Source organism: Canis lupus, chromosome 17, assembly GCF_003254725.2.
Source record: "Canis lupus dingo isolate Sandy chromosome 17, ASM325472v2, whole genome shotgun sequence".
NCBI lineage: Eukaryota > Metazoa > Chordata > Mammalia > Carnivora > Canidae > Canis > Canis lupus.
The window spans coordinates 60,728,678-60,740,626 of record NC_064259.1 but is presented as its reverse complement, the minus strand read 5'-3'; the positions used below and the strand labels follow the sequence as shown (position 1 = coordinate 60,740,626).

At 52.9% G+C, this 11,949-nt stretch overlaps 1 protein-coding gene across 3 annotated transcripts; it reads left to right on the top strand.

The window, feature by feature from the left end:
* Positions 1–474: 474 nt before the first annotated feature.
* On the top strand, positions 475–5,600 carry LINGO4 (leucine rich repeat and Ig domain containing 4). 3 transcript variants are annotated; one of them, XM_025452966.3, is made up of 2 exons: positions 475–701; positions 3,246–5,600. In XM_025452966.3, the coding sequence occupies exon 2, from the start codon at positions 3,265–3,267 to the stop codon at positions 5,038–5,040; it is 1,776 nt and encodes a 591-aa protein (XP_025308751.1). In that variant the 5' UTR covers positions 475–701; positions 3,246–3,264; the 3' UTR covers positions 5,041–5,600. The 3 variants fall into 3 exon arrangements, with proteins under 3 accessions (XP_025308751.1, XP_048951687.1, XP_035556640.1); XM_049095730.1 differs by having other exon boundaries at positions 2,569–5,600; XM_035700747.2 differs by lacking the exon at positions 475–701 and adding an exon at positions 1,344–2,696.
* The last annotated feature ends 6,349 nt before the right edge of the window (positions 5,601–11,949 follow it).

The window sequence follows — 11,949 nt, the reverse complement described above, 5'->3', positions numbered from 1 at the left end:
ATGAATATCATAAGGATTGAAGCCCCTGCTCTGAGCAGCACCCCAGTGAGGCTGGAGCCGCTCCTCAGGAACCCTCACTGAAGGAGTCTCAAATTCAGCTCCATGGCAGATGTTCTGGACTGAGAACTTTCCCCACAAAATGATACCCGTGGGAGACATTTCGATTGAGAGGCTGCACAGAATCGCCCTGCATCTGGGAGACTAAAAGACAACCCACAGGAAGGTGCTTGGTCCCAGAGCTCCCCAGAGGGGAGTCAGGATGCCCACAAGAGACCCTTTGGAGCCGCTAGCTGCCTCTACCTCCTGACCCCTCCTGAACCCCCAAAGTCTCCCTCTCGGCTCCCCCCCTTCGCCATCCTTGTAGTGGCTCTTGCTGCAGCCCTCCCTGGTTGCTTTATTTATTTATTTTGCACCAACAGGGTTGCTGCAGACTCATTCTCGCCTGGTTTAAAAAGAGAGAGAGGAAAAAAAAAAGGAGAAATGCTTTCTGGCTCTTTTCTCTACCTCAGTCTTGGCAGCAGCAGCCACAGCAGCAACAGCAGTCACAGTGGGCAGGCGGGAGGGCAGCAGGCAGCGGGCAGGCAGCAAGGAGGGAGACTCACCCACCAGGAGGTAGAGCTCCCCCGGTGCAGCTTGAATAGGAAGGCCCCCAGCCCCGGACAGATGCAGTGTCCAACTTGATGCCCCCCCAAGCTTCTCCGGTAAGTGACCCTGCCTCCTGTCCCGAAGCTGCAGCTGCCCTTCTCGGTAACATTCTCAGAGACAAGGCCAGACTAGCAGGCTAGAGGGTTTGTGCCCCTCCTTTCCCTCTTGCCAGACCTCCCCACCGCCCCATGCCCCTTCCCTCCTGCCAGCCCCACTGTCCCCAGCTAGCCTTTGATCCCGGCCCTGATCCTGGCCTCACTGGACTTTGATTGGAAAACTAAAAGGTCCCAGAGGCCCCTGGGGGGAAGGACTCTAAGGAGACCTCCCTCCAGCTCCCCAGTGCTTCCTCTACCTCTGGGAAGGGTTCTCTACAATCAGTGTGGAAATTCCAGAAATCTTTCCCCCAAGAGCCTCCTCCCCGTGCAGGTCCCTGTGCCTATCAGGTCTGCCTTAGAGGGGATATCCAGGTTCAGATGTATCTCTGGACTGCCAGACAGGGACAAGAAGAAGAAAGTTTCCTGTTCCTTAAAGGGATAATGCCCCAGACCCCACCTCATTTAAAGAAAGAAGTGGCTCTGACACCCATTTCTTCCTGCAAAGTGGCTGGAAGCCAGTCCTGTAGCCATGGAGACTGGCAAGGGAAGTTTGTGATTAAATTAGCCACCTTATAAATAAAGAAAAGGGGTTGTCCCCAGATCCCCCAGCCCCTGGCCCAGCAGGCTTTCAGGACTAAGAAGAAACCCACAGGAGTGGGAGGCAGGGAAGCTGGGTTACATGCTTCACTGCACTTTTGCTGAATGCAGAGCAAAAAGGATGAGCAGGAACTGCAGCGGGAATGATAAAGAGCTAGCTGTCAGATGGACTTCCCAGAACAGGCACAGGGAGGATGAGGGAGACTGGGACACATCTGTCCCTGGAGAACTCTCAGCATGCCAGAGATACCTGCTAGGCTGGGCTGGGGACCAGAGGAGCCTGGTCTGCAGCCTCTGCCTGCCCCGGGCCATCCTCTCTCATCCCAAGCCTTGGGATGGTGTCCTACATCGCTCTGCCTCTTTGATCTCCAATTTCCAACTACTACAGCAGGAGAGCCACCAGAACTGCCCTTCTGAAGGAGGGTTGCAGAGGCTAGTTCCAATCAGGATCCAAGGTTGTGATCCTCCTGGATGGGAACAAGTCAGACCATGTCTTAAACTGCCTCTCCTAAGTTCCACATGGGAGAAAATGGGGCATGTGGGAGAGGGCTGACCCTTTAGGGCCCAGGCAGCCTGAAGCTCCAAAGCCATCTGGATCTGCAGCTACAAAGACAGCCAGGCATCCTGCTTCCCAGGGAGCATCACTTGTCTCTGGTTCCATCCCTTTAGCCCTCCCTTGCCAATTCCAGGACCTCCCCTCCCTTGTGCAATGCCTGTTGACACCAACCCAGGAGACTTGAGGGTAAATTCACCACCCACGAGGCCCGTCTCTATAACCTCCACCAGTGCCCGTGGCCGTTCTGCTCACCATCGTCCTGATTCTGCCCAGGCCCACGGTGCCCAGAAACCCACTTGCAGTCTACGGGCCATGCACATGGCCTCCCAGCCTTCCCACATGCAGCATGTGGAAGGTGTGGTCTCCCCCTTGCCTGTGTCTCCTTGGGTCACAAAGTCTGGCTCTAGAGTATCACTCAGGCAGCTGGATCCCAAAGGGACACGACGGCCCTCAGACTCACACCTTGGACTAAATCAAAATACCATCAAGTAGGGAGAGAAGAGAAGCCTGAGACTGAGGACTGAGCAACAAAACTCGAAATGTGGGCATCCCCTGGGTCCCTTGCACAGCCCAATGTCATCTACAGGCGCTGCCCTGAGGGTTCTTGTGAGGGATTCAAGTGCCCCCTGCAGCCCGTGCCAGAGCTAAGGTGCCACTGGGCTTTTGTCCATGCAGGCATTTCGGGGAGATTGGATCCTACTAATTCAGGGCACCAGGCCCTGGGCTAGGCTGCAGGACGGCAGAGGGACAGTGAGTGGAGCCTGGGAGAGCAGAGCCGAATGTGTTTGGAGGACTTAATCAAGGTGAGGACCTAGCTCCAATCTGAATCCAGGGATGTGGTTCCCCCTGAGCCTTAGACAAAGCTGTAGGTAGATGGCACAGGAGGAACAAGGGTCGGCATGGGGGTGGGTGGCCAACCTTGGGGAGAACAAGTATCAGGGAGAAGGAGGGACTTGAGGTATTCTTGGATCTGCAGATACAGGAAAAACCCATCCCAGGGAGACTCCGGGTTACTTCCTTGCTTCCTGTCCCATTCACATCAAGCTTTCCTCACTGAGGTCAGGCTTAACTAGGGCTCCCTGAGCCAGGAAGTCCTTGGCCTATGACCCAGGCCTGGGAGCAGGAGGAAAGTAGCGGTTCCCCAGAGAGGAGGCCAAGGAGGCCCCTGAGAAGGTGGCCCACCAGAACTGCTCCTGGATGGGAACATCTGCTCCTGGGTCTGCACCCCACGTGCCAGCAATGCTGAGACAGATAGCTCAGTCTCTCGTTCCTCTGAGGAGGTCCAGGGAAGTCCAGGGTCACCAGCCTCTGAAGTCACTTTCCAAAAAGGACCATGTCATCATCTGTTCCAGGATTGAAGAGGGGATAGCTATGGCCACAGCTCCAAAGAGAGCCCCGGCCCCATGGCTCCCTCTCCTGTTCCTGTTCCTCCTGCCTGGAGGGAGCTGTGGCGGGTGCCCTGCCGTCTGTGACTGTACCTCCCAGCCCCGGGCAGTGCTCTGTGCCCATCGGCGACTGGAGACTGTGCCTGGGGGACTCCCACTGGACACTGAGCTCCTGGACCTGAGTGGGAATCACCTGTGGGGGCTTCAGCAGGGGATGCTCTCCCGCCTGGGCCTGCTCAAGGAGCTGGACCTCAGCTACAACCAGCTCTCCATCCTTGAGCCTGGAGCCTTCCACGGCCTCCAAAGCCTCCTCACCCTGAGGCTGCAGGGCAATCGACTGCGAATCATGGGGCCTGGGGTCTTCTCAGGCCTCTCCGCCCTCAAGCTGCTGGACCTCCGCCTCAACCAGATTGTCCTGTTCCTTGACAGAGCCTTTGGGGAGCTGGGCAGCCTCCAGCAGCTGGAGGTGGGAGATAACCACCTGGTGTTCGTGGCCCCAGGGGCCTTTGCAGGGCTGGCCAAGCTGAGTGCCCTCACACTGGAGCGCTGCAACCTCAGCACAGTGCCCGGCCTGGCCCTCGCCCGCCTCCCAGCGCTGCTGACCCTAAGGCTTCGAGAACTAGATATCGGGAGGCTGCCAGCCGGGGCACTCCGGGGGCTGGGGCAGCTAAAGGAGCTGGAGATCCACCACTGGCCATGCCTGGAGGCCCTGGAGCCTGGGAGCCTGCTGGGGCTCAATCTCAGCAGCCTGGCCATCACCCGCTGCAATCTGAGCGCCGTGCCCTTCCAAGCGCTCCACCATCTGAGCTTCCTCCGGGTCCTGGATCTGTCTCAGAACCCCATCTCGGCCATTCCGGCCCGAAGGCTCAGTGCTCTGGTGCGGCTCCAGGAGCTCCGACTGTCAGGGGCATGCCTCACCTCCATCGCGGCCCACGCCTTCCACGGCTTGACCGCTTTCCATCTCCTGGACGTGGCAGACAACGCCCTGCAGACGCTGGAGGAAACAGCCTTCCCTTCTCCAGACAAACTAGTCACCCTGAGGCTGTCTGGCAACCCCCTGACCTGTGACTGCCGACTCCTCTGGCTGCTCCGGCTCCGCCGCCGCCTGGACTTTGGCACGTCGCCCCCTGCCTGTGCCGGCCCCCAGCACGTCCAGGGCAAGAGCCTGCAGGACTTCTCAGACATCCTACCTCCAGGGCACTTCACCTGCCAACCAGCCCTGATCCGAAAGTCCGGGCCGCGATGGGTCATTGCAGAGGAGGGGGGGCATGCTGTTTTTTCCTGCTCTGGAGACGGAGACCCAGCCCCCACTGTCTCCTGGATGAGGCCTCAGGGGGCTTGGCTGGGAAGGGCTGGGAGAGTGAGGGTCCTAGAGGATGGGACGCTGGAGATCCGCTCAGTGCAGCTACAGGACAGAGGGGCCTACGTCTGCATGGTCAGCAATGTCGCTGGGAATGACTCCCTGAGGACCTGGCTGGAAGTAATCCAGGTTGATCCACCAAATGGCACTCTCTCTGGCTCCAACATCACCATGCCAGGGATCCCGGGGCCCTTCTTCCTGGATAGCAGAGGGGTAGCTATGGTGCTAGCAGTTGGCTTCCTTCCTTTCCTCACTTCAGTGACCCTCTGCTTTGGCCTCATTGCCCTCTGGAGCAAGGGCAAAGGCCGGGTCAAACATCACATGACCTTTGACTTTGTGGCACCTCGGCCCTCTGGGGATAAGAACTCTGGGGGTAACCGGGTCACTGCCAAGCTCTTCTGACTTTTCCTTCCACATTGGAATTCCAGCCAAGCCAGCTTCAGGTACCAAAAGGGAAGAAACTCAAGGCTGATTGGACCAGAACCTAATCCCACATCGTGCCAGCAGCTAATGACGCCTCCTGCGAGTCTGCCTCCCCCTGCTTTTGCAGTTTGAGGGTCCCAGGGAGAAGATGTAGACCTGTAGTCAGCTCAGCCCTCCCCACCCCCCACGAAGCAGGAAACATTCTCAAGGCTCCAGTCTACTTGTTGGCACACGCTTACAATCACCACCAATTGCCAACCACAGCTATAAAATTATTGCAGAGGTGAGGCTGCAAAGTGTTGCTTGCTTCTCAGAGTTTCTACTCCTCAACCAGGCAGGCTTCCCTCTTTTTTCTGCTCTGTCCTCTCCCCAGGCACAAGGAACTAGGGCCAAGGACCTCAGGCAAAGAAGATGTGAGTGTGCCATGGGGGGGTGGTGCAGACTACACATCAGTGCTGTGTCTGCATGAGCCTCCAACCCGTTCCATCTGTCTCATCATTAAACTTGCTGCCAAATGGCCACAACAGTAGCAGCCTAAACTAAGTGTGATATCCGGAATTTTATTTCACTTTCTCCCCCTTCACTGTTAGTAGATCTCTCCCTTCCCACCTGCCCACTGAACACATATCCCAATGGGCTTGCCTAACATACAGGCTTGACACAGAAGGCCCGCCAGAGATGTTCTGGAGAGACTCCCACTCTGTTTCAATTTCAGCCTTTTCCCTGTCCTCTGCATCTCTGCAGCTGGAGGAGAGGTCCTCCACCTTCCAAGGGATCCCTCTGCAGAAATCCCTTTGTAGGACACCCAGCTCCTTCCTTCTTTCCCGTTCTTGTTGGGATCTCCCAATCACAAATCTCTGGTGCTTGGAGGAAGAGTACAAAGAGGGCTCCTAGAAAATGCCTAACAAAGGCAAGAAGCTGCAGTTGTCCTAAGAGAGAGTCCCAGAACCCAGCAGGCCCCGGGGCTTAGAGAAAACAGGCAGGAGTGGCACCACGCACCATAGTGAAAAGCAGAGGAAGAGGCAGCAGCAGGATCTGGCTTTCAGCAGGTGCCCTTTGTTGTCTGTTTAGTGCAGCCCAAGGGGGACGCTGACTCCAGAGAGAGGTCACTGCCTGCCAGAGACCCCAGGTACAGAGGCGTGATGGGAGAAGATGCTGACTGCCTCCGAGTGTGCTTCAAATAGAAGTCAAGGCAGAGCCAGGGATTGGAGAGGCAGCAGCCTCAGCATCGTCAGAAGGGGAGGAGTGAAAAGAGAGGAGGGGCAGGGAGGAGGGACTGAGAAGCAGGGAGTCATATGGCCCTGGGGAGCCTCTCTCTCTGCAGCAGCATCTGCTCAGTGTCCTTAGCTCCCCTCCACGCTCAAGAGCCCCCAACCACCCTTCAGTATGCAAGCATCATGAGCTTCCTAGCGATTCCTGCTGCTCTGTCCTTGCTTCGAGGAGACTCCACTCATTAGAAGATTCCCCAGCGCAAGCTGTCCCTGACCAGGGAGGAGCAGGTGCCCTCCAGCAGGCAGCCAGACTTGATCCGAAGGCAAGCTCTTCAGTGAGGCCCGGGGAAAAGATGGGGGTGGGGCCAGAGATGAGAACCCCACAGATTGGAGAGTCCAACAATCTTGAGAAAACGATATCCCTGAGCCTCCGACCCTGCCCTCACCTCCCCACACACAATTCTCTTACATCCTGGCGACCTCCCCTCTCCTTACAGGCACCCAGAAAGGTTTCCCTGGCACAGCCCTCTCCTCTCCAAAATCTTCCGGCCACAGCTTTCTAGGTGGGGAGTGGGGGTCCAGTACTGGAGGTTCCTACTCTGTGGTAGCCCCCACCCACTCTGTGGTGCAGTGAAGGGCAGAAGCAGCACTGCTGTGTGGACAGATCTCTGGGAAGCCCCCTGAGGCGGTGGGGAACAGATGATGCGCCCAGAGCAGAAGGTGCAGCTGCCCTGGTCCCAAAGTCTCCAGGGCAGCGCTGCCCAATAGAAATAGAATGTGAGTCACTCCCGTCGTTTCAAATATTCTAGTATTACATTCAAAAAGCAAAAAACCCAGATACGATTACATTTTGACACTATATTTTATTTAACCCAGGGTACCCAAAGTATCATTTCAGCATGTTATCAACACAAAAATTAGTAATGAAATAGTTTACATTACTTTTTCATATTAGGTATTTGAAATCCAGTGTGTATTTTACACGTAGAGCACATCTCAATTCAATCACTGAATTTTCACCAGAAAGATCTGAGCTGTTCTTAGGCTCGATAAAATTCATTGTTAAACGCGTATTTTCACACATCCAAGTTGTCCCAAACATATGAAAAGTTTTCCAATAACTAGATCAAGTGTCAGTTTTAACATTTAAACTAACTTAATTAGGGCAGCCCCGGTGGCTCAGCAGTTTAGCGCCGCCTTCAGCCCAGGGCGTGATCCTGGAGACCATGGATGGGGATCGAGTCCCACATGGGGCTCCCTGTGTGGAGCCTGTTTCTCCCTCTGCCTGTGTCTCTGCCTCTCTGTGTATCCATCATGAATAAATACATAAAAAATCTTTTAAAAAATAATAAACTAACTTAAATTGAAATAAACTTAAAGTCCACTCCTTGGTAGCACTAGCCATCTTTCCAGTGCTCAAAAGCCACATGTAGCCAGTACCACTCTGATGGGCAGGAGAGCTGTAGACCCTGCACCTCCAGGCATGGACAAGGGCCTCCCTGGCAGAGGCGGGCAAAGTGTCCCTTGAGAAGCACCTTCCTCTGGGGAAAACACCTGTGAAGTGACCGCCCACTACTGCCTCTTATTTTCCTTCCCACACTTTTCCCTAAGGCCCTTTGATGTGACTAGGTCACTGTGATGAGCACTTCCACAGCTTGTCCAATCATCAGCGAGTTAGTTCCTTATCTTACCTGCCTGGGAAGGCTGCCCATAGCCCAGATGCGACTGTACAGGCTGTGGGGGTTGTATGTGAATGCAACCAGGGACACACAGGCTGGGGTGTGTGTGTGTGTGTGTGTGTGTGTGTGTGTGTGTGTGTGTGTGTGAATGCAACCAAGGACACACACTGGTGGTGTGTGTGCATGTGTAGGGATGTCACAGCCCACAGAGTGGGGGGCGCAAGCTGATAGAGCCTCTCCCCAGGGCAGCACAGGAGTGGAGAGAGAAGGCAAATAACATCTATCAAGAATCTGTCCTATGTCAATGGCTTTGTATGTTTTCTTATTGAATCCTTACATCAACCCTATGACACAGGACATCTGCACTGAAGGTCAAATAGAGTAACTTGCTCCAGGACACACAGCTAGTCAGTGAGGGAACTGTTTTTAACTCGGGGCTCTTGGCTTCCAAACCCAAATGCCTTCCACCAGGTGTACTGCCTTAATCATTGCCTGCTCTTCTGACCTCTCACCACCTCTCAGCTGAAGAGCCTGACCCAGGGCCTCTTCCACACCACCACTCAGAACAAGTCTCTTAGGGGGACCAGGCCAGCTGCTAGCCCTTCCCAGCCTTCAGGAACTCAAAGGCACCTGACTCAGGAAGCTGAGGGTTGTTTGGTTGGTTGGTACCCTTTCTCCTCAGTCCCCTCTCCAAATGTCCTCACTGTCTCTGCTCCAGGGACTGGCAGAAAGGGGCAGAAATTCCACAGATCAGATGGACTGAACTGAAATCCTGGATGTCAGGGATGCCTGGGTAGCTCAGTGGTTGAGCATATGCCTTTGACTCAGTTCGTGATCCTGGGGTCCTGGGGTCAAGTCCTGCCTCGGGCTCTCCCCAGGAGCCGGCTTCTCCCTCTGCCTGTGTCTCTGCCTCTCTCTGTGCCTCTTGTGAATAGTTTAAAACAAACAAAAAGAAATCCTAGATGCCAGCAACAGAGCCTCTCACATTTTGGAGGCTTCAGATTTCCTGGGTCCTTTTCTGGGTTCTAACCTCAACAATCTCTTAGGTTATAGAGAAGCTGCTTGGGAATTTCCAGTGTGGCAGAATAATCTATGAACTATTTCAGCAGGTGAGGGTCTGGGGGGAAAGGCTGAGGACAAGCCTGCCTGGTCTCTCTGGCGTCCGTCATAGGCAAGGAAAAAAGGCCGGGAAAGACAGAGTGGATGTTAGCATAGGTCAAAGCAGCTTCTCCCTTTTCCTGTTCCACTCCTCCCACCAGCTTCCCTCTCTCAGGGAGAGACAGGAGACTTCAGGTAGGGAGGAACTTTTGCTCAAAGCAGTGAGTATGTGGTGATTCAGGATGGAGAGCACTTGATACCAAGGACTCCTGAGTCCTCTTCCTCCAAACTACTCTGTAAGGAAAATTAAGTAGGCAGGCATAGAGCTGAGTGGTGGAGGCCACATATGCAGGGGACACCTGCCACAATCCATCAGTCTGATCTAAAGACTAAAGAGCAGCACAGCATAATTGCTGACTCTAAGGCCCAACCTCTGGGTTGGGTTGCTGGTTTCTGATGCAGAGCCTTGCATCATGGGGGAGGAAGGGGTAACTCCTACAACAAAGAAAAAAATGACTGTTTTCTAAAAAAACAGATGACTGGGGGATCCCTGGGTGGCTCAGCGATTTAGTGCCTGCCTTTGGCCCAGGGCGTGACCCTGGAGTCCTGGGATCAAGTCCTACATCGGGCTCCCTGCATGGAGCCTGCTTCTCCCTCTGCCTGTGTCTCTGCTTCTCTCCCTCTCTCTCTCATGAATAAATAAAATCTTAAAAAAAAAAGAAAAACAGATGGCTGAACACTGTTTGACTGGACTGTTTGCTTGTTGTCCAAGAAGGGAACTCTGAGTTCCAGAGCAAAGGCTATGGAACCAGGCTACTGCCTTTGAGAACCCCTCACTGCCCAGCCCTCTAGCTGAAGTCCCCTTTCCTGTTTGGCTTATTGAATGGAAACACCTGCTAACTGAATGTTCTGTAAAACGCAGACCTTAAGTTAACTGGTATCACCTACTCCTGCACCCTGTTTAGAGCACCCCTTCAAGGAAAAAGGACAGACTCTTCGGAACTTAATAGGAGAAAACAGAAACTGCAATTCACCGAATCCCAGCCTCATAACCCTATCTTGACTTGGGCTCTTGGAGGGGTGCATGAGATGACAAATCCCAAATAGGATTTGAGAGTTTGGAATCCTCTCACCTGGAACTATCCCTTCTGCCCAACCTCCCTGCTCAGCCAAATTAGAAGTTAATTAGAAGTCAACCTTCCTTTAAAAAATTAAGGGGGAAAAAAAAGTGATTACAACTGGTTTTCTGCTGCTCTGATTAAGAAATTCCTCATGTGGTTAATTTGTAATCCTTTTTTTTTTTAAAAAAAGATTTTATTTATTTATGAGAGAAACACACACACACAGAGAGAGAGAGAGAGAGAGGCGCAGAGACACAGGCAGAGGGAGAAGCAGGCTCCATGCAGGGAGCCCGACATGGGATTTGATCCCAGGTCTCCAGGATCACACCCCAGGATGAAGGCGGCACTAAACCACTGAGCTACTGGGGCTGCCCATTAATTTGTAATCCTTTTTGCCCACCACGTCCTATTGGAGCTAGAAGGTAATGGATCCATAAAGCAGGCCTGCACTTTCTACAGCAACAATGGACATTCTTCCTTGAGTCTGAACTATTCCTTTACCTTTTTGAAAGTAAAAATGGCTATTGCAACCAAGGCACTCAAATACCAAGGAATAATCTTAACAAGAAATATGGGAGAATCCCTGGGTGGCTCAGCAGTTTAGCGCCTGCCTTCTGCCCAGGGCATAATCCTGGAAACCCAGGATCGAGTCCCACGTCAGGCTCCCTGCATGGAGCCTGCTTCTCCCTCTCCCTCTCTCTCATGAATAAATAAAATCTTAAAAAAACAAAAAGCAGAAGTATGTTATCCAACAAGTCCTTTTCACACATTGCTGATGAGAGAATATAAAGCTTCTGCGGAGGCAATTTGGTAATACATAACACCTTTACCAAATTTTTTTCAAATATGGCTGATGGAATGAAAATGAGAAGTCTTTGGGAGGGAGGGAATTTGCAAAATTGTATCCTAATGAAAAAATGCACATAAATCTTTGACCTAGTATTCACAGCCCTAAGGATTTATTATACATATATACAAAAGCCAGATGAAATATACTTGGGTAGCAACATAATATGAAAGGCTTGTTTAAAAATATCTTAATCTAACCCGCAGGCTACTGTGAAACTTACTACGAAGCAGATACACGTGCTGCTATGGTCAGGTATCTAGGCTATACAAAAGGAAATTGCAAAAAATATCAACTGAGTAAAAAATATATATAAGATGCATATAACGTATGCATATAACATGGGTATGTTTGCTACATTATATTTTGTGAAAAATTTACAAGAATCCCATAAAACTGGCTGCCTCTTGAGGGAAGGGAGCCCTTATTCACTGTAATAACCTTTTGTGCCTACGAATTTTGTAGAATGCGTATTACTTATTCAAAATGCACATTTTAAAAGTCAATACAGGGATCCCTGGGTGGAGCAGCGGTTTGGCGCCTGCCTTTGGCCCAGGGCGCGATCCTGGAGACCCGGGATCGAGTCCCACGTCGGTCTCCCGGTGCATGGAGCCTGCTTCTCCCTCTATGTCTCTGCCTCTCTCACTCTCGTAAATAAATAAAAAATTAAAAATAAAAAAAATAAAAAATAATAAAAATCAATACAAATCGAAACCCTGAGGCCCAAAGGCATCGACTCCCTAGTTGACCAAAGATACAGTCTGGCGTCCCCTGAGCATCCACGGAGAGCTCACCGTGTGCCGGGCACAGCGACAGAGCTGCTGCAGAGAGCTCCGGGCTACCGGGAGCGCCGCACCCCAACCCCGGGGGCGCCCGGCCGCGGAGGGGGTCCGGCTCGGGAGGAGGCTCCCGCCGCCCAGAGGCGCTCACAG

Coding starts and splice junctions, on each gene's coding strand:
- LINGO4 (XM_049095730.1), top strand. CDS start 3,091: ATGGGAACATCTGCTCCTGGGTCTGCACCCCACGTGCCAGCAATGCTG.